The 27,291-nt window shown below is 38.1% G+C and overlaps 1 protein-coding gene across 28 annotated transcripts in view; it reads right to left on the bottom strand.

Moving 5' to 3' along the window:
* The window catches only part of EYA1 (EYA transcriptional coactivator and phosphatase 1), a 357,349-nt gene that overhangs the window by 95,811 nt on the left and 234,247 nt on the right, over positions 1-27,291 (bottom strand). For 25 of the 28 annotated variants that reach the window (XM_021089240.2, XM_021089242.2, XM_021089241.2 and 22 more), the window contains 2 exons: positions 9,090-9,172; positions 8,486-8,672 (listed from right to left, as the gene is read on the bottom strand). The exons of the other annotated variants lie outside the window; for them this stretch is intronic. In XM_021089240.2, coding sequence (XP_020944899.1) covers positions 8,486-8,672; positions 9,090-9,172 — 270 coding nt within the window. The remainder of the gene's footprint in view (positions 1-8,485; positions 8,673-9,089; positions 9,173-27,291) is intronic. 28 annotated transcript variants of the gene reach the window in all.

The following is a 27,291-nucleotide window of genomic DNA, read 5'->3' as shown; positions in this document are numbered from 1 at the left end:
TGAAGCTAAGAATAAAATTGATAGCCATTAATCATCAATATTACCTTTATTTAAAAGATAATCTAAAACTTATCCACTAAACCATCCAGTCCCAATTAATGAGGTAAAGGGATAGCAAACACTGATAACTTTCTACGTCCTTTCCCCAACCATTTCCAGTTAAAAAACTGAATCAGTTCCCTGGATATGATGGAGGATATATCAAAAAAAAAAAAAAAAAAAAAAGGAACGTATGTGTATGTACGACTGGGTCGCTTTGCTGTACAGCAGAAATTGAAGGAACATTGTAAATCAACTATCCTTTAACAAGGAATTAAAAAAAAAAACCCTGAATCAGTGAATGCTGATGTCCTTCAACTTAAACAAGGGAACCTATGACACTGATTTGTGCTGGTTCCATGGGATATTTAATACTTTGCTGAAACAATGACTCAATTAGCTACAAGAGAAGATAAAATAATAAATGCTTGGGAGGTTAGTAAACTAATTAGCTCACAGTACTATGTGCTTATTTTTATCATTTATATAAAGATCACATGTTTTATATAAATATAAGAAACTGGTACATATTGGAATCCAAGTGTACTAAAATTGACTGCATAAGGCATCCTGATTTCAGGCCAACTAACTGAAAAAAATTAAACTAGTAATGAGGCAGCCAATAAGTAAATGCTGAAACACTAAAATTTTCACTTCTTAGAAACAAAATTCAAAGGTAAGGCAATTCATTTTTATTACATTCCAAGCAATATAAAACAAAGGGTGAATTTTACTTCCAAGAATTTTATAATCTCATTAAGGTTAACACTGTACATCCCCTTGGGGTGGGGGCAGGGAGTGGGAAAAAGAAAGAAAACAAATGCCATCAAGACAATCAAACACAACAACCCCAAACAAACATCTGCTTTGTTTTCTCACATTCTAATAGCCTGGCTATTTCGGATACAAATATTTGTTTTGCTGACAAATGTTTCTAAAGTGTTCGTTAAAATTGTTTTGCTGAAATAGTTGCTTTTTTGGGCTGAACAAATTGCAAGCTTCTCCAAAGTCCAGGAGGCATCTGTGAAAAGGAGCAAGGATGGCCGAAGGATTTGCAAAACCACTCACTTGGCAAAATGCAGGAGTCAAGATGGAGTCTTTTGGAAACCTTGGGATCCTGTCTGCAGCTAACAGATATGGTAGGTAGTGTAGATGTGGCCCAAATTTCCTGCTTTCACAGGGAAAGGGCTGGCAGTTTAGCTTTTCAGCCTGTCACACTGAATTCCTCTGAGAGCTCAGCGCTCTCCTGCCACTTTGCACAAGAATGTTCCCCTGTTTTTCATGCGCTTTGCTCTACTTTCCTGTGCCTTGGCAAGGATCAAAGAAGCAGAGGGAACAAATGGTTTCCCATGCATATTGAATTCCCTCTTATAACTGATTTTTCCTCTGTCACTTGAAATTCAATATTGGCAAGATTCATGTACATACCTTAACCAGTAAATTGTCTGCATGCGGTCAGAGCATGAAAAGGTAGATTTCGACATCAAGGTTTTTTTTTGTTGTTGTTGTTTTTAGAAATTCAAATGGACAAATCTTTTGAAAAACGAACTTTTCTGTGGCATCTGCACCAAAATTCATTCCTAATAGTTTTTATTCCACATTAACCTAAAATGTTTATCTATCATTTACTCTTGCCCCGCTCTCTGATTGCTGTGTATCATTTTTAAAAATATGTTACAGGTGAATAGTCCATTCATAAGAATTTGGCTTCAAAATTCTTAATTAACTTAATAATACCTAACATATACTGAGCATTCAAGAGCCATGTGCCTCATTTTCCTCACCTGTAAAATGGAGACAAATAGTACCTACTCCATGGGTTTGTTGATAAGACTGCACGTAATATAATGTAAAGCTTTTAACATAATAATTGTATTTTTATATTTTATTTTATTATTATGAGCACTGTCATAATAATCATGAGATGCTCTAGGAGATTTTGGACAAGAAAAATGTTTTCAAGCCAAATTATCTTATAGTATAGTAAATGGATTACAAATGAGTGTTCCTATTTTAATTAAATATGTATGTGTACGTATATATATGTCATATGATAAAGAACATTTTTAAAAGAATGACTTGTGTTCTTTGTAGGAAAATCTTTAAAAAAAAATCCATTCATGAATTACTCACAAGTGGTTAAATAATTTTTATCACTTTTTTGAAAAAAATGTATTGTTATATTGGTAACAATATGCCTTAAGATTTTAGGGTTCAGTACAAGGAAATAATACAGTTTTCACACTGCAGTGGCCAAGAGTTGATAATGGGAGTTAAGATATTATCACAAAAAGAAAACATCCTAAAATGCCTTTTTCTCTTTTCTTACCTCTATATATTTTTAAAGACAGAAAAAAATCATTAACTTTGGAAAACTTTTAAAAAAATTTATAATTTAAAAAATACCTTTTAAAAATTTAGAAGAAATTTAAAATGAAATCTACCATTTAAAAATTAATCCTGGATTTGTTTTTGATATGAAATTACAATTTTAGATTTGAATTGTTTACTGTGACCAAAATTGTCTTATACAGATAGTGGAAATTAAATGTACCACATAATGCTCTTCTCTCAGATACTAAATACATTCTCTAACAATAGGAAAGCACTTAATTGGGAAGATGTGACTGACTGAATGAATGTGACAAATAATATATACTATACACTATCAAATTCGTAGAGTTTTTTCCAATAAAATATTTATAAATATATGCCTCTTTGAAAGGGAACCTTTCAATGATAAAGAAAATACAAATATTTTGAACTAAGTGAAAATGAAAAAAAAAAAAAAAAGCAAACAAACCCTATCAAAGATTGTGAGATGCAACAAAAGCAGTGCTGAGAGGGAATTTCATAGCACTGAATGTGTATATTAGACAAGAAGAAAGATTTAAAATCAATCATCTAAACTTCAAGCTTTAGAAAAGTAGAAAAAAGAAGTGCAAATTAAATCAAAAGTAAGCAGAAGAAATACCAAAAATCAGAGAAGTCGATAAAATTGAAAACAGGAAAACAGAGAAAAATCAATGAAACTAAAAGCTCTTTGACAAAGTCAATAAAACAATAAAGCTGCAGCCAGGTTAACTAAGACAAAAAAGAGAGAAGACACAAATTATTAACATCAGACATGAAAGAGGGGTCATCCCTGGCAATCCTGTGGACATTAAAAAGATAATAAAGGAATATTATGAACAACTCTGTGTCTACAAAATTTCTACATCATAACATAAGAGAAAACCCATGGCTTGGCAATGAGTCTTTAGATACATGCATAATAGACAATATAGTAGATAATGAGTCTTTAGATACATGCATGTTCCATGAAAGAAAAAAATGATAAGATGGAATTCATTCAAATTAAAAAACTTCTGCTCTGCAAATATAATATTAAGAGAATGAAAAGATAAGATCCAGACTAGAAGAAAAAATTTGCAAAACAATATCTGATAAAGAACCCGTATCCAAAAAATTCAAAAAACCTTTAAAACTCAATAATGAGGCAACCAATGTGATTAAAAAGTGAGCAAAAGATCTCAACAGCTACCTTACTAAAGAAGATAAACAGATGCCAAATAATTATATGAAAATATACGCAACATATTTCACTAGGAAAGTGCAAAATAAAACAACTAGATACCACAACACCCCAAGTGGAAGGGCCAAAATCTGCACAATGACAACACCAAATGTTGGTGAGGATGAGAAGCAACAGGAACTCTCATTCCTGCTGTCAGAAACTCAAACTGATACAGCCACTTTGGAAGATATTTTAGCAGTTTCTTATAAAACTCAACATACTCTTGCCATACAACCCAACCATCACTCTTAGTTATTTACCCACATGAGTTGAAAACTTGTGTCTGTACAAAAACCTACACAAATGTGTAGGTTTAGCAGCTTTAGTTATAACTGTCAAAATTGGAAGCACCCAAGATGTTCTTTCATTGGAGGGGGGAGGCTGGTATTGCAAGTTGAAGAATAGGCACTATTTTCTTCAGTCCAGCAAGTAAATTAAAGTGTTGCTGAATGATCAGATAAATCTATGTTTCTCACTATGTAGATGGATTCCAGAGAATGTAAATTTTATTTTAACCCACAATCACTGCACGACTAATAAAACTCATTTAAAAAAAATGAATGCAAAGGCCCTGTTTTTAACTTTTTAAATTTTGAGATTAAGCTTTTACATTCAAGTTACATTATTTTTCATATATTACACATGTCTCATGAAAGGAGATGATGGTTTTCAATATTTCATTACAAACAAAATAATTTTTGAACTTGATTCGTGAGGAGGCACATATTTATAAGTAATATGGTACAATATGGACTTGAAAGATTACCGTTGCTCACATATTTTCTAAAATGCACTATTCTGGGCTAACAGGATAGAAAGCCCAGAATTAAACCCACGCACCTACAGCCAACTAATCTATGACAAAGGAGGCAAGAATATACAATGGAAAAAGGACAGCTTGTTCAATAAGTGGTGCTGGGAAAACTGGACAGCCACATGGAAAAGAATGAAATTAGAACACTCCCTAACACCACACACCAAAATAAATTCCAAATGGATTAAAGACCTAGATATAAGACCAGACACTATCAAACTCCTAGAGGAAAACATAGGCCAAACACTCTCTGACATAAACGACAGCAACATCTTCTCAGATCCACCTATCAGAGTATTGACAACAAAAACAAAAATAAACGAATGGGATCTAATCAAACTTCAAAGTTTCTGAACAGCAAAGGAAACCCTAAACAACACAAAAAACCCACAGAATGGGAGAAAATCTTTGCAAGTGAATCGACTGACAAGGGATTAATCTCCAAAATTTATAAACAACTTCTGCAGCTCCATACCAAAAAAACAAACAACCCCATCCAAAAATGGGCAGAAGATCTAAACAGACAATTCTCCAAAGAAGACATACAGATGGCCAAGAAACACATGAAAAGATGTTCAGCGTCACTCATTATTAGAGAGATGCAAATCAAAACCACAATGAGGTACCACCTTACACCAGCCAGAATGGCCATCATCCCAAAGTCTACAAACAATAAGTGCTGGAGAGGGTGTGGAGAAAAAGGAACCCTAGTACACTGTTGGTGGGATTGTAAATTGGTGCAACCACTGTGGAAAGCAGTATGGAGATTCCTCAGAAAGCTAAACATAGAACTACCACTTGATCCAGCAAATCCACTCCTAGGCATCTATCCAGAGAAAACCATGACTCCAAAAGACACATGTTCTCTAATGTTCATTGCAGCACCATTTACAATAGCCAAGACATGGAAACAACTTAAATGTCCACTGACAGAGAAGTGGATCCAGAAGAGGTGGTACATATACACAGCCATTAAAAAGAACGAAATACCAGCATTTTTTGCAACATGGATGGACCTAAAAACTATCATGCGAAGTGAAGTCAGACATACAATGAGACACCAACATCCAATGCTTTCACTGACATCTGAAAAAAGGACAGACTGAACTTCTTTGCAGAACAGATGCTGACTCACAGACATTGAAAAACTTATGGTCTCCGGAGGAGACAGTTTGGCGGGTGGGGGGATGTGCCTGGGCTGTGGGATGGAAATCCTGTGAAATCAGATTGTTATGATCATTATACAACTATAGATGTGATAAATTCATTTGAGTAATAAAAAAAATGGAAAAAAATAAAATAAAATGCACTATTAAAAACAAATGGGTCCTTGCATGTTTGCCCTGGAAAACCTTACAAGGTTATCTTATTTGTTCATTATGACATAACCAATCTATGAACAATAAAGAACAGATATCAAAATAGGGGAGAACATCTACTGTGGATTCACTGATGCTGCATAATTTCCGGGAAACTCAAAGGCAGAAACTTGGTAACACATAAGGTCTGACAATGTATTTTCTCCAGTACTAGGAAATACTGACTTTGAACCCAATAGACCATTAAAATTAAAAGAAAAAATACCTGAAATAACTTCAGCAAAAAGACATTCATTAGTTTAACTACTTTTTACTCAATTTCAAAACAAAAATATTAGGCTACACGTAATAAATCATTCCTTCTAATTCTTTAATGATCTTTATGTACTTTATCATCAACACTTCCTTTTCATTAAGAAGGATAAGTCCATAATTTTTATCCATGACTAGTAAGAAAGGAAAGTTAGTGTCAAACAACTTAGGTTGAATCTACAATCTTACCACAAATGCTATAAAAAAAAAAAAAGACTAAATCTTGTTTGAATTTTTTAAGGAATCCACATTTCTTTTTCGCTGTGTAAACTCATTGAATGTTCCACTCCTAACTATGTAATACAAGTTACACATGCACATGAATTTTAGGGTAAAATGGTGAATATAAAAAAATACTAAAATACAAAAAATATGAAAGATACAAAAATATGAAAAATACCATTTTCTCTCCGGTTCAATTTACTCCTATTCTGTAGCCATAAAGATAATGGAATTGAAATAAGTACCTAAAACACTAAGCTTCATTCAAATAAAGCCTAAAATAGATCATTCAATTGTAAAATAAAATTATAAATGCCTTTCAAAAATTATAATTTTGCATTGTTTCCCACCTGGCATGACTTTCATGGCCACTCATTCTCACTCGTTCACATGGCATCCCTTATATACATAAAATTCACTTACAATAATGTCCAGTTTCAGAGGTAAACTTTTTTAGTATGTCCAAATGGCCTTTTTTTTTTAAGCTCTAATCAACCTTCATTTAAGAAACATGATTAAGTCTTCACAAATCTGCTGTATACTGTGCTCCTCACAACCAAATTGTCAATGAATTAAATAAAATTATTCTGTCTTCTTTTCTCAATGTCTTATTCTACAGACCCTAAAGAGTTTTTCTCTTTCTCATTCACATAGCTATCCTCATTTCAAAATTCCTTCAAGGTCCTCAAGAAGCTTGCATGACCCAGACAGTTCACATAAAAACACAAGTTATCTCTAAATATGAACAATCCATATCTTGCCTTTTGATGCCTTTTGAAGCTGATGTGACTAGAGAGGAAAATTCTACAGTAATTTCTACAATACATTCAGTACCTTCTCTATTGGTGAGATTAAATAGATGTGATATCTAATTAAAAGAAGAAACATGTATATGAAGTTCTATGAATGCTGTTTTCATACCTGTGAACTAAGTGAGAAATATTATATCCAACTAATTTTTTAAAATAAAAGTAAATGGAATACGATGACCAAGGATAACCATGTTTAGAGGTGAGCTGTGCAGCAGAAAGAGTCAGTATTTATAGTTAGTTGGAATACAAGAGTAGGAATTGATTTAACTTCCTATTTTAGGGAAAAAAAAACATTTGCATGCATTTAGGAGAAAATGTAGTGGACAACTAAACACTTTAAAGGAGTTTGGGGGAGGGTCATTTGCTAAGATTTATAAGATAAACCTACAGTCAAAATTTAAATTAGCATCTACTACATAAGAGTCCCCGCCACCCCTGCCCCAATTTGGGCTAAGCACCTAGAATTATCACACTATGATCCCATCATAGACGTAAGTCTGAGAATGTAAGACCCTTTTAATCTGACACAGTGCTCTTTGGCTCTAGGAATAAAATAAAAGGCAAAGGGAAAACCACCCCACTGTTTCTTTGAGGATAATAGCTCATCTCAGAATCTATGAAAGGAGAGACCACGTTGGAAAAAAGTTACGACACGGATGCAAGAAGTACAAGAGGAAACATAAGAAACATAAGCAGAGACCAGTTCAGGAAATCAAGCATACACTATTGAGAATTCCAAAAAGAATTAACAGAGGGGAAGAAGCATGGAAGACATAGCAAAAAAACTTCCAGAGATGAAAAGACTTTCATTTAAAATACGAAAGGGCCCATCAAGGCTTGTTCAGAAGAACGAAAAAACGCCCACAATTCAGATGGCCTGTTAGAACCTTCACAGTGAGGCAGGTCGTGAACAGGAAAGGGCGGCCCAAGAGAATTACTGTTGTCCATGATCAACCCTTGGATACTATTTGGTTTTGTGAAAAACATTAAATATTTAATGATGGCAAACATTAAGTTCAAGGGGATGTCATTTATTTTCTCATTCACAGGTCAACACATTAGTTATAATTATAGTTAAGAATTATAGTTAAATATTTATAATTATGCATCTAAAAAGTGAAACATATAGCCTAAAAATTGACTATATTTACAACTAAATAAAACCTCAATCTCATACCTTTGAAGTTATATACTTTATATTAAAATTTTTAAGCCAATAACAATAAATGCAAATAAAGTTAATGCCGCAAACACGCTGCCAGATTTATATTAAGGGCCTGCCAAAACTTGTCAAAAGTGTGCAACCACTGCATGAATCTATGACTGTGGAAAAATGCATTTAAACCCCCAGAAAGACAGCCGGCAGGACTAATAAAATGCATGTAATTACCTGCTGCGGGATCGGTAACTGCTTGACTGGTGATGCCAGATGGTGGTTCCTGAAGCTGGTAAGTGGCGTTTGTGGACGGCGTCGTAGGGCTGGTGTTGCTGCCTGTCATATAATGTGCTGGATATGGAGAGCTGTTATAATACTGTGCGTACTGACCCTGGCCGAAGCTGGGATAAGATGGATAGTCCTACCAAATCAGAGCACATAAGCGTCACCTGTCAGAACACTGCCACTTACTGTTTACATTCCAGAGTATAAGCGTGAATAGGTTTGTGTTTCTGTCTTCCCGGAATTCACAAAGGAACACGCACTGATGCGTGTGTGCAGATTTGCAAATAAATTTTAGGTAAGATCAGATCACTCTTCATATTTCTTCTATTCCATGATGCATTACTAGGTAAAATTAAATCAATCCCCAAACCAAATAAAACCACCCTAAAAAATTGCTACAGAGGTTTTGTTTAAAGGTGGGAAAAAAAAACTCCTGGAAGGCTTCAGAAAGCTCTTACCTACAGTGTAATATAAACAGATCTTTCTTTCTAAGAAAATCATCTGTTGAATTTTTTTCCCAAATTTCAGAAGTTAAATTGGCTTTTTAAATTACCTGCTGTGAACTGTTAAATCCAGAGGAATTTGTGAGTGAATTATTTCCTGTGTATAATCCTGATGATGTTGTAAAACTGCTACCTAAAACAAAATGAAAAAGAAATATGGTTGACTAGGCTGTGTAATGTGCCCATGTAGGAAATTATTCTTTAGATAAGGCAGAGTTGGAGTTTACTGCAAATGCATTTGGTTGAGCTTCAAAAACCAGAATCCAATGACATGGCTAAAATTTCGTTTTCTTAAAATGATTGACAAGCATGGTTTCCCTATACTACGAAGAACTAAAAAGTAAAGAGGTTTAAATTTAGGAGGACATGAGGAACTCATATCAACTCTGGACAAAATTACACATGTGTGCAGAAAACATTAGACTTCAGGTCTTCCATTTCAATTTGTAAAGCACGACAGGATTTTTCACATCTTTACATTAAATATGCTTATTGTAAAGTAATGGGATCAGATTAGATGATCTTTCTTTTTTTTTTTAATTTTATTTTTTGTCTTTTTTAGGGCTGCACCGTGGCATATGGCGATTCCTAGGCTAGGGTCCAATTGGAGCTACAGCTGCCGGCCTACACCACAGCCACAGCAACTCAGGATCTGAGCCTTGTTTTTGACCTACACCACAGCTCATGACAATGCTAGATCCCTAACCTACTGAGCGAGGCCAGGGATCGAACCTGCATCTTCATAGTTACCTGTCAGATTTGTTTCCGCTGAGCCATGACGGGATCTCATAGATGTTAAAGTCAAAGTTTCTGCTAGCTCAAAAACTATGATGCTACTTCCCAAAACCCAAAATGCTTTCCAGAACATACTTGCCATGTTGAGTGGCCTTCTGAACAAGCTGATTATTTCATTTCACAGAAGAATGAATAAAAGCACTTGAAGTATTTGATAAAAACAAAAATCAAAGAGGAACATGAGCCAAGTTTTATATATTACATGTGCTGTGCAGGTAACATCCTATTTATTGAATGTCTTCATGGGTTATGCAGGATTCAAACAAAAGAGGAAATCTTTTACTATCTTATTGTTAAACCATGCAAAGCAACAAGGCACTATTTTTATGACTATTTTGGCAATGACTTTTTGAAAAAGATCAGGGATTGGCAAATGTGTAAAAAATTGGCATTCATACATGAAAAGATAGCAATTTAAATAGAACAAGTTATTGGGCTATTTGGTCATGCTCGAGAAATTTTATATATCGTTTAACCCAGCAATGTTATTGCTATGCATTTACTCTAAAGAAAAAAACATGGATTTGTACAACCAGGTAGTTAGAAAAGATGTTCCCTAGTGTTGTTTCCAATAACAAAACAGAAAAAGCATCCCCAAGTTCTCAATAGGTATTATTTGGAAACGTGAATATTATGAAGTTGTTGAAGTAGTGTCATAATGACATTTACTGACATAGCTTCATACTAACTGGTTAAAATAAAAACTAAAGCAGTAAAAATATCTTTTTTGCAATCTCATTACAAATATTTTTAAAAGCATAAAATATTTGTAAAAAGCCTCCAAGAGTTCCCGTTGTGGCTCAGCGGAAATGAATCTGACTAGCATCCATGAGGATGCGGGTTCGATCCCTGGCCTCGCTTAGTGAGTTAAGGATCCAGGGTTGCCGTGAGCTGTGGTTTGTATCCTGCGTTGCTGTGGCTGTGGTGTAGGCTGGCAGCTACAGCTCCAATTTGACCCCTAGCCTGGGAGCCTTCATATGCTGCAGGTGCAGCCCTAAAAAGACACACACAAAAAAAGCCCCTAAATCTTAGAATCTATGGAGGGGTGCAATTTGGGTCACATACACTGATGGAGCCAACATACATTTAAAATTTTCTACCTAGAACCTGTGTTACTTCTGTAAATAGAAAAACCATTTTTGTCAAAACCATAGTGTTATAGCAAATAACCAGTCTAGGCAGTAAATGTGTTGGCAGTTTAAGGAGAAAGGCTTCAAAGTGAACAACTGGTCACAGACGCCTCCAGGTATGATGTGGTGGTTAATATGTGCCAATTATTTACTTGCTACTGAACATTTAAGTACTAGTTTAAGAGTCAAAAAAGACAGATTAGAGTTTCCAGTTCATTACTTTTAAAATTTGTTTTAAATTATAGTTGATTTACAACGTTCTGCCAATTTCTGCTATACAGCAAAGTGACCTAGTCACACATACATATACATTCTTTTTCTCATATTATCTTCCATGATGTTCTATCACAAAGGACTGGATATAGTTCCCTGTGCTGTACAGTAGGACCTCATTGCTTATCCATTCTAAATGTAACAGCTTGCATCCTCTAACCCAGTCCTTTCCACTCCCTCCCCCAACCCTTGGCAACTGCAAGCATTACTTATGAGCTATTTGGACTGGACAAATCACCTAACCACTCTAAGATATAATTTCCCTATCTGCACAAACTCTATTTCATAGGCTTCTTAAACAGATCAAATGAGGTAATGTTTTGGAAAACACAATGCACAATCCACAGTTACACACAAATGTTCAGAACCGTTACTGTTTATTCCAGTAAACATTTCCAAACATCTCCACTGAATTTATGTATCATTTCCTTGTTTACAGTCTCAAGCTACATAAATAGGACTTAATCTCTTTACCTATGTAAAATTCCTTTTCCTGCTTACTTATCAAGCATCTCTGAACTTTAAAAACCTGATGCAAGGATTCATTGTTTTTACTACAAAGGGAAAATAGTTCCGAAGAACGTTTTAAATTTACTCATCACAGATGCATGCTTGAGGTTTCCCCATTTGCAAGTTTTGGGAATATCAGTTGTTGAAGGTCCCTGGAACACCTATCACAGATAAGCAGAGAGTTCTCACACTACTAATACTTATTCTACTATGAATATTGGGGCTGCAATAGACAAGCCTCCCATATGGATATTCATCTGCACGAAGCAACTACATATTCATTAAACAAACATTAAATATGGACTGGGGTGAGAATGAGAGAAGGACTAAGATTTAGGTTTGGCTCTCATAGGACTTATCAAGTCAACATTAGTTGTTTGATTTTTTAACATTGGACTTTATAGGCATATGACTCACTCTGCATATTTGTGTGTCAGGGAACAATTAATATTCAATATATACATCACGAACTTATAATGAACATTTAAAAATTCCTTGTAAAAAATTCCAATTTATTTTGGGTAGGTGTGTGAAGATCAATACTTTGCGGAAAAAAACAAAACAACGCTTTAATTTAACTATTACATGTATCTGATTGGAAAACGTGCTTTGGGTTATGACTTGTTCTTTTCATTTAAACTACACATTTTTAGGTTATGACTTGCTACTTTCATTTATACAAGACATTTGTGAACAATAAATACTGACCTCAATAATCCCCATCCACCAAGAAAATGAACAAGATAGAGAAAATATATTTTAAAAATGGATGTTTTCATTCCATAAGTTATTCCCTGGAACAAAGTAGAAAAGACCATGGAAGCAATATTGGCACATAGAGGCCACTGGGGTCTGACCAAGTAAATCACAGTTCAGTACTCTAAATGGTACCCGAGGGAATTTCCAGACTCCATGCTACTTCTACGACTGTACATTAGCTGGAATTCAACATAAGTTATACTCATTTACTGGCTGACTGCAGGCTGAGATTCCATTCCATTTCATACGCAGACGCAGGAGTTTAATGGTACTCCAGTGGCCTAGGAGGCTTAATGCAACTTCCACCAGGGTCTAACTTACTTGGGGCAGAGGTGGACATACTGGATAATCAGGCTCAGGCGATATTAATTTTTAACCCCCAGAATCAGGCCTGCAGGGCCACCTCACCCGCCTCCCCGCAGGACTTTGGCAAAGGGAACTGCAAACTTTCAGTCCAGGGCACCAGCACTGATTTCTCCAGTAGTCTCCTTTCATGGTTTCCTGCCCATCTTCTGGTCCCCTCTGGTTCATTCTTCACACAAGCAGCAGAATACTTTCTCTAACATGCATATCTTGTCTTCTCACTTGCTTGTTATAAAAGTAACTGCCCCCTACTACCCTCAGAATAAAATTCAAACTCCTTACCAGGGCTTATATGTTAGGCGCTAGCTGGTCTGATCTCAGTTTGTCTCTTAGATTTCTCTGGGCTCTTCCCAGCAACCCTGACCGACCCCCTCCCCTCCACCCCCGATATATCTTCCAGCCTCACAGTAGGGAAACATGTTTCTCTTAAAATTACTCTTTGTACCTCTCCCTCCCTCCCACTGTACCCTGGCTAACTTGTAATCAACTTCCCAATTCACCACGGACTAGAAACTCCTTTCTTGAGAAAAAACTTCCCTGAATTCCCCTCGTCTCTTTCTTCCTAAACCTGGATTACTGAATTTTTCTCTCTCACTCTCCCTATCTCTGTGCCATGCGTATATTCGATATAATGTATATGGACAACATGACTGGATAACATGCATTGAAAGCTTGCTCTATGTCAGGAGGAAGTTCATCTTTTACATCCTTTATCTGTACAATAACTCGACACTACAGGGAAACAGATGCTTAAGTTATGGTCATATAGCTGCCATGGGGTGGAAGAGAAATTAATGCAGCTCTGAGTGGTTTCAGAGTGAACACAACGGTTTCTCATGTCCTTTTATCCTATTCTCTACTGCTTTATGGGAAGTTCTGAAATTCACTAAGGTTTTCCTAGGGATCACTCCGAGGATGAAAATAAAACAAAACCAAAACAACATAGAAAGCAAACACAGAATCAAAACAGAAGTGACAAGAACAAACAATAGTACTTAAAACATGCTGAATGCTTATTCTGAGCCAGACCCAAATCACATATTTTATATGTTACAACTCACAAGCCCTCATAACCACCCCCTCAGGTAGCTACTATCATATCCCATTTTACAGAAGAGGAGACTGCCTAAGATAACAAGCAGGTACGGCAGACCCAAGATTCAATCCCAAGCCATCTGGCTCCAGAATTGAAGCTCTTCACCTGCATAGTATATTACCTCTCAAAGTTACCAGGGTTCTTTTGCTTTTCAAAATTTTTAGCAACATATTCAACATATGACTAACAACTTGCCACAGAATCACCAGGAGGTGCTTGTTAAAATGGTTGAGGATCTGGCGTTGCAGTGAGTTGTGGTGTAGGTCGCAGATGTGGCTCGGATCGGGTGTTGCTGTGGCGTAGGCTGGTGGCTACAGCTCCAATTGGACCCCTAGCCTGGGAACCTCCATATGCTGTGGGTGCGGCCCTAAAAAGACAAAAAGACAAAAAAAAAAATGGTGCAAATCTAGGCCCCTCCTCAGACACAGGAATCACCATCTTATTGACCAGGAGGAGGAGGATGTGACCTGAAAATCCGCGGGGTTACCAAACATCCAGAGCCTCTGATTTCTAGCCACTAGGTTTTAGAACCAATTCACTTGGTGTTTTAGCAACTGCTGCAAAAAACCACACCAGTATAAGCTTTGTCTTTACATTAGGAAAATAATCACACTCATCAAGCATTTACAGAATGGAAGCTTCTCAGAGACTGTTTTGGGTATTTATGGACCTTGAGCTGCTAAACATAGCTCCTGAGGGGTAAAGGGTCTCACTCTGATAGCAGATCTGATACAGACTGGGTGTACCACCAGATGAATTTCTCCCCAAGCTTAGAAAACCACAAAGCAAAGGCAAAAGAGCAAGGATGAGGCTCCCAAGAAAGCCTTCATGTACAGCTCCTAAATCCACTTCTTACTCTACACAGGCCCAGGAGAAGAGGCGTATCTGTGTAGAAGGCGGCCCTGTGCCAGATGCTGATACATGCTTGAACATGGATGCTGTAGGGAAGAAAAAGCAAAGACATGACCAGGAAAAACAGATCTTCTTCCATCAGGATCCCTCCTCGAAGAGTTTCTGCTTGATCCTCTGAGTCTTCACTTACCACTTTAAGTCAGAGACTTAGGCTTCGTAATGAGAATTCATTTACCAAAACCATACAGAAGTATTTTCCTTCCTAGACACAAATGACTCTACATGAAAAGTCACCTCTAAATAAAGAGAACAGAAATATTCTATGACAAACTGTTCTCCATTTTAGGTAATCTTATATCACAAAATTCTCCCCAAGTAGAAAGAATTCCCCTTTAGAACCCATTCTTTCTCAAAGAGTTTGGCAGAGACTGGTTCAGATGAAGCTCCTATAAAGCCCAGTATTATTCTTGGTAGAGTTTGGAATTAAGGTCTTCGTCAAGTGGGGTGGCAGTGGGGATACCTTCGTCCTCATTAGATAAAAGGAAAATCTTACCTGTTTAAATATTTAGTACAGTATAAAATCATAGCCACACTTTTTTTTTTTGGCAGGGAGGGGAAATGGTCATCTCTAGGAAAAATCTAGAAAAATCTGGAAAAATCTTTCCTTTCAGAACATCTATAAGAGACGAAGTTCTTTTCGTGCCATTGCCTTCCTCTTAAAGTTGAGAACTTTGATATTCTGAATGGGAAGATTGCAGATTGCATATGTTACTAGAACAAAACAAAAACTGTTCAAGTTAGTTCGTTGACAGCATCTATGGGAACCTCAAATTGGCTTCCTAGGCTCCATGACTACTTTAGAGGGTGTTGTGGACCAAACAAAGTGCGAGTCATGAGTCTGCCCCTTGAGGACAGTTCAAAAATACACACTCTCCTGAAAACAACCCCAAGAAACATCAGCTTGTGTGACCTATGTGGGCCACATAAGTTCTGAGGTGGAGCTGCTCAGTGAAGGCAACGAAAACAGACGCAGAAAATGTCAAGAAGTGTATTCCAGGCATGAGACGAGGATAAACAACCCCAAAGAGACGATCAGAGAGTGGAAGGTTATACAGGGAAGTAGGAAGAGAGACAAAGTTGGGTGACAGGAGTTTCTCAATCATTTGTTGAAGAAAAGAATAACAGTTTGGGGAAAGAAATGGCATTCTTTGTTGGAAACACCCAAGAATCGGAAGGCTAAACGTACCAATGTTAGGACACTGGGACACAGGAAATGTTATGATTCTGATTCTCCTGGTAAGCCCTGGAGGAGGTGGGGGACAGCTATTCTAAATGCAAGGATATACCTGGACCTGCAGATGGGGGGCCGGGGTTTGGGGTGGACAGTTGGGGAGGGAGGAGCCGAGGAGAGGAATGGGCTGACCGAGCCGCTTCCTAGAGCTTGCCTATTCACAGCTCATCACAGGCATTGAGGCTGGGCCCCTGCTATCCTGAAAACTCATCTTACTCCTTCTTGTTCTTCTTGTTTAATGCTTCCCTCTATTGCCATCTGCTATCTTGAAGGATGAACTTCTCTCTTCCCAAGAAACTTTCCCTGCTCTGATCTTACCTTCTGGGAACTTGAGCTCACTAATAACTGATACCCTTGTTCTTATTACAGGACTAAACAAACCCTCATTAGCTTTGTTTTCATTCTGATTATAAGGTCCTCAAATTCATGTGTCAGATTTATTCACCTGTCTCACATGGAAAAGGAGAAACTGTGTCTGACTTGTGCCTTTGGAGGGTTTCATGTAGGCTCCCACAGAAGACAGAACTGGTACTTGAGAGATGCAATCCAGGGTGGCAGTGACAACAGAAAGCAGTAAGGATACAACTGTCATAAAGAATCAGGGATAGGAACAGGGGAGTTCCCATTGTGGCTCAGCGGTAATGAACCCAACTAGTATCCATGAGGATGTGGGTTCAATCCCTGGCCTCACTCAGTGGGCTAAGGATCTGACGTTTGCCATGGGCAGCAGTGTAGGTCGAAGACACAGCTCAGGTCCAGAGCTGTCGCGGCTGTGGTGTAGGTTGGTAGCTGCAGTTCCAGTTTGACTCCTAGACTGGGAACTTTCACATGCTGTGGGTGCAGTCCTAAGAAACAAACAAACAGACAAAAAAGAATCAGGTATAGGAACAGGAAAAAACCTTTCCATTATTTCTATTTTTTGTGGTGATGATAGAAGGCTGTTTGGGGTGATGTGAAGACATCAGGAAAGAAAAAGGTCTCAACTTCCTTGTTTGTTCAACATTGAAAAAGACAGTGGGGAAAGGAGAAATAATCAAATAACAATTGTTCATCTCTGATTTAACCTGAAGGATACACACATCACTGGTTTCTTTTATACTAGATGGTGTATAAAGGCTTATCTTCAAAAACTAGTTATAGGCACTATTTTAGATGTAAATTATATGAAGAACATTAAATGCAGGAACTATTAGCACTTTCTGGAAGGATCTGAAATATTTCTGAATTTCCAGAAATAAAATCAAGCAGTTTTAAACCAAATAAAATCTTAAATTAATTAAACATCATGGATTGTGAACAGCTCATAAAGTCTCACTGATCTAGCTCAGAGATTGGTATATGATGGGTATATTCATGAAAATAAGAGTCTTGTTTGGATAGGGAAAAAAAATCTCAAAATCAGAATGCAGTAGCAGCCTATGTTTTATGGTATTTTTATTTATTTTTGTATTTGTTGCCTTTTTTTTTTTTTTTTGGGCCACACCCACAGCATATGGAAGTTCCCAGGCTAGGGGTTGAATGGGAGCTACAGCTGCCAGCCTATACCACAGTCACAGCAATGCCAGATCTGAGCCACGTCTATGATTTACACCACAGCTCACGGCAAGACTGGATCCTTAACCCACTGAGCGAGGCCAGGGATCAAACCCTCATCCTCATGGATACCAGTCAGATTCGTTTCCACTGAGCCATGATGGGAACTCTTACGGTACATTTATATTTAACAGTTTTCACATCCATTGTCTCAGGTTATTGGTCACATCTGAATGTAAAGCAGGTGAGGCAGGATCCTTGCCACTTTCCAAAAAAGCAGAGAGAATGACAACTTCCTTGTCTAATAATTCCCAGTCAAGGACGGACCATTAGCTCCACTTCCAGATTGCTGTTGACCATTCTACCACATGAAATCCACCCTTTAGATATTCTGATTCGGTAATGCTGAAAATAATTATATATTGTGAAAAGTGGTATTTTCATTTTTTTATTAAAGTATAGTTGATTTATAATGCTGTATTCATTTCTGATGTACAGCAAAGTGATTCAATTATATATGTATTTTTTTCATTATACGTTATTACAAGATACTAAATATAGTTCCCTGAGCTATACAGTAGGTCCCTGTTGTTTATCTAGTGTATACATAATTTGTATCTGTTAACTACTTACATGTGGAATCAAAAATAGGATTGGAGTTCCCGTTGTGGCTCAGTGGTTAATGAATCCAACTAGGAACCATGAGGTTGCGGGTTCGATCCCTGGCTTTGTTCAGAGGGTTAAGGATCCGGCGTTGCCGTGACCTGTGGTGTAGATTGCAGATGCGGGCTCGGATCCTGAGTTGCTGTGGCTACAGCTCCAATTGGACCCCTAGCCTGGGAACCTCCATGTGCCGCAGGAGCGGCCCCAGAAAAGGCAAAAAAACAAAAACAACAACAACAAAAAAAGGATATAAATGAACTTATTTACAAAACAGAAAGACTCACAGACAGAGAACACAAATTTATGGTTACCAAAGGGGAAAAGCAGGGAGAGAAACGCGGTATAAATTTTTGGCTACACAAACATCAACGGACACACAAAGGGTAGAGACAAGGGCATCTGAGACATTTCACAAATAAATCTGGAATCAAACAATTTCATTTCTAAAAGACTTCTTCATTGTAACTCTTGAGGCTGCTAAGTCATTTTCAAAGTAAATTACATAAAGGTGTCCAGGCCTAGCATATAGAAAGACTGGCTTTCTTGTCGCCATCAGGGGTTCGTTCCTAGAGGCAAAGAGTAGTGGTCTTGTCAACCGTGACAAACAAGAAACAGTCTTGCCAGAAGACCCGGTGTGGCCACCGAGTCCTATAGGTGCTAAGCAATGGTTGTTTAAACGTAAACCAACCCCTCCAACCCTGCATTAATAAATCCTTACTAGTTTTTCATAGTTAAGAAGAACCCACTCTATGTTGATTTATGACATAATTTAAAATACGAAATCAAAGTTGTGTGTGTGATTGAACCCGGAGAACCCTGCCCAGCTATAACTTCAAAAAACTTCAAAAAAGAAAAGAAAAGGAAAAAAAGGTAATGTGGAGGTCAAAGGTCTACTTCACAGAGAACAAGGACTCACATTAAAAACCCAAATCCCAGCCAACCTAAGAATGCTGGAACCTGCTGGGGCCTGTCTCTACTTCCCGTGTTTTAGAGCATTTTCTAGCACTTACTGGGCAAGCAGGATGCTATTTATCCCTCGTGTATTTTCACAGAGGTCCATTTGCTTTCCTTCCCTGGCCTCTTTGCCACGGGCTATGTCCATCATCGGGCACGATCTATGTGGCAGAAGTCAGCCCAGCTCCCCAGGGAAAAGCCTCTGAGGGCCAGATGGGCTATTGAAAAGCAGCTTTCCCATTTTCTTATAAAAAGGATTTTAAATGACCAGATTTTCCTTTTTTATATCAGTTTTTAGATCCCAAAGACCATGTTGCATGAAGGCAATAAAGATTGCAAAGCATTGAGCGTTATCTTTCTTGATCAATTTCTGTACGTTTTAATCAAAACCAAGTCATATTGACAATACACTGGTATCGATCACTGATGAATTATCGCTCTTACTGGATTTCAAAAGGTTGCCATACAATTTTCAACACCTGTCATGTGAAATAACACAAGATACCAAAGGATCTGCAACAAAATATGACTGTTAAAAAATCAACTTAAGGAAAACAATTCTAGGATGCCAAAAAAAAAAAAAAAAAAAAAAAAGCCACAAAGTAAAACATAAATGTGAATAGACTGGCAAAGCAATTAGGGAGAAATTTTGCTCATCTGTGTAAGCTGCAATTCACCAATGACAATTCTATCCTGTCATCTTATGCCAGAAAGTACAAATTTCAAAGTGCTTTATCATTAACAGACTATTAAAAAGTTTTAATAGATATTTTCTTAAAACTGTATCTTTGGAGTTTTGCATTTTTCCTTTCAAAAAATAGCCTTTCTTGGGAGTTCCTGTCGTGGCACAGTGGTTAACAAATCCGACTAGGAACCATGAGGTTGCGGGTTCGATCCCTGCCCTTGCTCAGTGGGTTAATGATCCGGTGTTGCCGTGAGCTGTGGTCTAGTTCACAGATGTGGCTCGGATCCTGTGTTGCTGTGGCTCTGGCGTAGGCCGGCAGCTACATCTCCGATTGGACCCCTAACCTGGGAACCTCCATATGCCGTGGGAGCAGCCCAAGAAAATGGCAAAAAGACAAAAAATAAAAAAATTTAAAAAATAGCCTTTCTACAGATAACAAAAAAACTTTGCCAAGGGAGTGGAGAGAGAGAGTGGGATGGACTGGGAGTTTGGGGTTAGTAGATGCAAACTATTACACTTAGAATGGATAAACAATGAGGTCTTACTGTATAGTACAGGGAACTATATCCAGTGTCTTGCAATAGACCATGATGGAAGATAATGTAAGAAGTCATATATATATATATATGTATGACTGGATCACTTTGCTGTACAGCAGAAATTGGCACAGCATTGTAAATCAACTATACTCTACTAAAAATTTACAAAAAACTTTCAGTGCATTTTGCTAAGCAATTTTGAGGTTCAGAAAAGCTAATAAACCGGAACACTGCTGCTATTTATTTGAGAAGCTGTAGACTGGCAGACGAAAGGAAATCAAGGTGGCTGCCCTTACTGGATTATTATTGGATTGTTCCCACTTCATAAGGAGCCCAGATCAGCGAGGTGCAGAGAGCCAAGGAGCTGTCACCCTCCACGTCCTGTTAACCACGCTCAGCCCTTCTTTCTTGTCTCTCCTCACTGGCTGGAACCCCGATCTCTTTAACAGAACCAACAACATTATACACAAAGAGGGCATTCGAATTGGTGTTATTTTTTCCTTTCAGTGAGAGCAATAAAGCCTCCAAGAAAATAAACAAAGCAGAGTTTCCCCAGCCCTCTGGGTTTCGAGCCTGTGCATCTGTGCGGATCCTCTTATCCATCATGGCGAATCCTGACACCTTCTTGCCATAGAATGACAGGAATGTCCCCACCGTCACTGCTATTCTGGGGCAATAAAACACTTGGAAAGACATGCTATACAACCTCCCTTGATGCTGTCATGCCTCCATCCAGCTCCACCTATTCGTGTGAACACAAGGGAAAACTGCTTTGGAACATACTTGATAAAAAAAACCAAGCAATTGGTTTCTTTTTGCTCTTATTTCTGTTGCTTTGGGAGACTGACCTGAGAAAACATTTGTAAGGTTGATGTCAGAGAATATTTTGCATATATTCTCTTCCAGGAGTTTTTTTTTTTTTTTTTTGTCTTTTTGCCTTTTCTAGGGCTGCTCCCATGGCATATGGAGGTTCCCAGGCTAGGGGTCCAATAGGAGCTGTAGCCACAGGCCTACGCCAGAGCCACAGCAACGCAGGATCCGAGCCGCGTCTGCAACCTACACCACAGCTCATAGCAATACCAGATCCTTAACCCACTAAGCAAGGGCAGGGATCAAACCTGCAACCTCATGGTTCCTAGTCGGATTCGTCAACCACTGCGCCACGATGGGAACTCCTCTTCCAGGAGTTTGATGGTGTCTGGTCTTATATTTAAGTCTTTCAGCCATTTTGAGTTTATTTTGGTGCATGGTGTGAGGGTATGTTCTAGTTTCATTGATTTGCATGCAGCTGTCCAGGTTTTCCGGCAATACTTTCTGAAAAGACTTTTTTCCCATTTTATATTCTTGCCTCCTTTGTCAAAGATTAATTGACCAAAGGTGTCTGGGTTTACTTCTGGGTTCTCTTTCTGTTCCATTGGTTTGTCTGTCTGTTTTGGTACCAGTACCACACTGTCTTGATGACTGTGGCTTTGTAATATTGCCTGAAGTCTGGGAGAGAGATGCCTCCTGCTTGGTTTTTGTTCTTCAGAATTTCTTGGGCAATTCTGGGTCTTTTGTGGTTCCATATAAATTTCTGGATTGTTTGTTGTAGTTCTGTGAAAAATGTCATGGGTAATTTGATAGGGATTGCATTATATCTGTAGATTGCTTTGAGTTATGATTGCTTTGAGGTATGGATATTTTTACGATATTAATTTTTCCAACCCAGGAGCATGGAATATCTTTCCATTTCTTTACATCTTCTTTAATTTCCTTGATTAAAGTTTTATACTTCTCAGTACATAAGTCCTTTATCTCCTTGGTCAGGTGTATTTCCAGGTATTTGATTTTTTGAGGTGCATTTTTAAAAGGTATTGTATTTCTGTATTCCTCTTCTAATATTTCATTGTTCATATACAGAAATGAGACTGATTTCTGAATGTTAATCTTATATCCTGCTACTTTGCTGAATTTGTTGATCAGTTCAAGTAGTTTTGGGGTTGAGTCCTTAGTTTTTTCTATATTTAGTATCATGTCATCTGCATACAATGACAGTTTTACCTCTTCTCTTCCTATTTGGATGCCTTTTATTTCTTTTGTTTGTCTGATTGTGTGGCTAGACTTCAAATATTATGTTGAATAACAGTGGTGAGAGTGGGCATCCTTGTCTTGTTCCAGATTTTAATGGGGAGGCTTTCAGCTTTTCTCCATTAAGTATTATACTTGCTGTGGGTTTGTCATAAATGGCTTTGATTATGTTAAGGAATGTTCCCTCTATACCCATTTTGGTAAGAGTTTTTATCATGAAGGGATGTTGGACTTTGTCAAATCCTAATCAAACTGACAAGCTTTTGCACAGCAAAGGAAACCAAAAAGAAAACAAAAAAACAACTCACAGAATGGGAGAAAATAATTTCAAATGATGCAACTGACAAGGGCCTAATCTCTAAAAAATACAAACAACTTATACAACTCAACAGCAAAAAAGCCAACAACCCAATTGAAAGATGGGCAAAGGACCTGAATAGACATTTCTCCATGGAAGACATACAGATGGCCAACAAGCACTTGAAACAATGCTCAACATCACTGATTATTAGAGAAATGCAAATCAAAACCATGAGATACAACCTCACATCAGTCAGAATGGCCATCATTCATAAATCCACAAATATCAAATGCTGGAGGGGATGTGGAGAAAAGGGAACCCTCCTGCACTGATGGTGGGAATGTAAGCTGGCACAACCATTATGGAGATCAGTATGGAGGTACCTTAGAAAATTATACATAGAACTACCATATGACCCAGCAATCTCACTCTTGGGCATATATCCGGACAGAACTCTCCTTAAAAAAGACACATGCACCCACATGTTCATTGCAGCCCTATTGACAATAGCCAAGACATGGAATCAACCCAAATGTCCACTCATAGATGATTGGATCAAGAATATGTGGTATATATACACAATGGAATACTACTCAGCCATAAAAAAGAACAAAATAATGCCACTTGCAGCAACATGGATGGAACTTGAGACTCTCATCCTGAGTGAATTAAGTCAGAAAGAGAAAGACAAATACTGTATGATATCACTTATATCTGGAATATAATATATGACACAAAGGAACCTTTTCATAGAAAAGAAGATCATGGACTTGGAGAATAGACTTGTGGTTGCCAAGGGGAGGAGGAGGGAGTGGGAGGGACTGGGAGCTTGGGGTAAATAGATGCAGAATGTTGCCTTTGGGATGGATTAGCAATGGGATCCTGCTGTGTAGCACTGGGAACTCTGTCTAGTCACTTATGATGGAACACTTAATGTGAGAAAAAAGAATGTATACATGTATGTGTAACTGGGTCACCATGCTGTGCAGTAGAAAAAATACATATATAAAGAAATAATAAAAAAAAAACAAGCAAGAATTTCATGGCACAAAATTCTAAATTCATTTCCCCAAATGAAGAGAACTACAGTCCTTATCAAACCCAATTTTTCACTTTCACTGTGACATAGACCTCTCCATGCCTAACAAACATTTGTATATTTCAGACCTATTGCCAGAGAGTGAAGATGAAAATATGAGAAAAGACTGTCACCCCCTGCAACTATTATTATGGAAAACCAGGTTTGCCTCAAAGCAAGCTTAACCAGCTGAGACCAGATCTAATTTTAACTGCTTTTTGTGTAAAAACCCTTTGCCTTTCCTTACCTCAAACAGACTGCTAAGCAAAATGTCACTGTCCTCCTCTGGCTCAGCCTCAAAATTATAAACATGGTTTCTTATTTTCTGTGGTCCATGGAACTCTAAGTCCACAGGGTAGGATACATTGAGGTAAATGAATGAGGACACAAGCAATAGGTCTGTGTTTTTAAAAAGTTCTAACTAGGAGCTCCCCCTGTGGCACAGTGGGTTAAGAATCCAACTACAGTGGCTTGGGTCACTGTGAAGGCACGAATTCAGTCCCCAGCCCAGCAGGTTAAAGGGTCCGGCATTGCCGCAACCTTGGTGTGAGTCACAGCTACAGCTCAGAGTCAGTCCCTGGCCTGGGAACTGCCATGTGCCACAGATGCAGCTGTTAAAAAAAACAACTAAAAGCTTGATTTCAAGTCAGATGCCTCTTTCACATAAAAGGATAATTAAAATTTGCCTATGATATTCTGTGAAACTGGTCTGTAACTCAAAGGCTGAAATAGTTTCTTCTAAGTGGTTTTCTTGTCTTCCGTGTGTGTATGCATGTGTGTGTGTCAGAGCATGCGTTACACACAGAGTCACATGCTCCCCCCTCCCGTTGACAGTACCTTTTGATTGGCAGCATTGCAAAACACTATGTACAGGATCTGCACAGGTGACCTAGGGGTTTCCAAGTACCCTTTGTCCATCCACCCACACTGCCTCATTCAGCTCGCTCATTTGCATGTTTGTCAAATGCTGGGTCAAGAAAAACCTCATGCCATCCAACCGTGGTGCCATCCAGAAACCCTGAGGCTGACCCTGGGGAGCAGGAAGATGTCAAAAACTAACAGCAAGGGGTTCCCTTCCTCAGGGGTGAAATCTACATTTGTCTACGAACAGAAACATTGTGTCTTCCTCTGCTAAACTTCAGTTTCTCCCTTAATCTTTCACTGGATGTACAAAAGAGATCCAAAGAAAGCAGAAACAGAATTGTCCAGAATCTTGTGGCAAAAGTGAAAGTGAGATTTCCCAGTTCCTGAGGTTTTACTCCATGGGCTTTTAATGTTAGTGCATGTAAAACAAAAATCGCATCCTTGTTTGACTTAAAATAGCATGTGCTGGAATGTACTGGAGCCTAACACAGACACAAGTGCTGAGCACTGGAGCTGGAAGCATCCAGAAGGTTCACATGGACTAAATGAGGGTACTAAGCCTACAAGGCTAGGCAGTGACAAAATGCCCACAAATTACCAAATAGATCTTTTCTTAAATGTGAAGAAAGGGTTAAAACACAAAGTCAAGCCCCATGCTGATGCTGACATTCCACCTCTATCAGGGCAGGGCTGTTCAACAGGCAGCCTGATTCTAGAATGCATACTACTGAGCAAAGTGCAAGAATTCACTGCACCTTTAGTCTAGCCTTCTAAATCTGACAGAAAAAGAGGTGATCATCATAAATTTTCCTGAAATTAATCAGTCCAACATTCCTAATATTTTGAAGTTCTAGTGGCTAAATCTCTGAGTAATTCACCATCAGACCTTATTTATTTATTTATTTAAGGCCACAGGTGCGACATATGGAAGTTCTCAGGCTAGGAGATGAATTGGAGTTGCAGCTGTCAGCCCCAGCCATGGCCACAGCCATGCCAACTCCAAGCCACGTCTGTGACCTATACCACAGCTCATGGCAACACTAGAGCCTTAACCCACTGAGCAGAGCCAGGGATCGAACCCATATCCTCATGGATACTAGTCAGGTTCCTTTCCGCTGAGCCACAATGCGAATTCCCAGACCTTACATTTTATTTTTTATTTTTGAAAAATTTTAATTACAGTTGAGTTACAATATTCTGTCAGTTCTTGCTGCCAGACCTTATATTTTAAAGGTCAAAAGATCCTGGAGAAAGAGCTAGGTAAAATACCCCCAAATCACTAAAATAATACATTATCATTCCAGGATTCTAAGAATTTTCTAACAGCTGTAAGACTGGTATAAGCAAAAGTCACTCTTCTTCATTAAGGATAACAGAATTTGGAGAATGTTCTAGAAAATTTTATATTTAAAAAAGTATTGAAAAGAAAAGTCAATAGACTCCCATGACTGGGCACATAAAATCATTTCATGCTAATGAAGCATTGTTTTGTTTTGTTTTGTGTTTTGTCTTTTAGGGCTGCACCAGTGGCACATGGAGGTTCCCAGGCTATGGGTTGAATTGGATCTGCAGCCACCGGCCTACACCACAGCCACAGCAACTTGGGACCCGACCCATGTCTGCGGCCTACACCACAGTTCATGACAATGCCGGATCCTTAACCCACTGAGTGAGGCCAGGCATCAAACCTGCAACCTCATGGTTCCTAGCCAGGTTTGCCAACCACTGAGCCACGATGGGAACTTCTTTTTTCTTTTTTTTTTTTTTTGGCATTTTTTACAATGCATTTACTACATAAGTAATACATATTAATCGGTTTAATTACAGATCCAAATTTGATCACCAGTAGTCTAGAGCATATTATGTATCATTATCCATCATCATATTATTAGCAAGTTTCAAGTTAACAGAATATTATTATCTGGCTTGATATATGAAAGTCATATTTTAGATTTTTCTAAGTATGAGTTAAGTGCCATTATAGAAATATCCATGTGAAATAATACCTCATTCATGGAAAATGGGCTCAAAATCCCACTGGAAAGGCCATTCAATCAAAGGATGCATGAAAACACAAAAAGTTTTAGTGGAATATTGTTTCCACTCTTCTCTTTATTCTAATGTTATGCTTATAACTCTGACAGTCCTCTTAGGAATTTTCTGCTGCATATTCTTTTCATCTGAGAGGAGAGAAAAATAAACCTAATTCTCATGTGCAATATTTCTTGAACTTTCTGAGGTACAGTACCAGCTTTTTCTCCTAACTCTTCCCAGAATGACAATTTAGCAAAATTTAAGAGTTATGTATGACTCGGAGTTCCCGTCGTGACTCAGTAGTTAACAAATCTGACTAGTATCTACAAGGACGTTGGTTTGATCCCCGGCCTTGCTCAGTGGGTTAAGGATTGGACGTTGCCGTGAGCTGTGGTATAGGTCGCAGACGTGGCTCCGATCCCAAGTTGCTGTGGCTGTGGTGTGGGCTGGTATCTGTAGCTCTGA

Source organism: Sus scrofa, chromosome 4 (assembly GCF_054392235.1).
Source record: "Sus scrofa isolate SSC_HxYL_T2T_F1_AM1 chromosome 4, Sscrofa_HxYL_maternal_Yorkshire_Landrace_v2.0, whole genome shotgun sequence".
NCBI lineage: Eukaryota > Metazoa > Chordata > Mammalia > Artiodactyla > Suidae > Sus > Sus scrofa.
The sequence above is the reverse complement of the archived record's forward strand: the minus strand, read 5'-3'. Positions and strand labels throughout refer to the sequence as shown.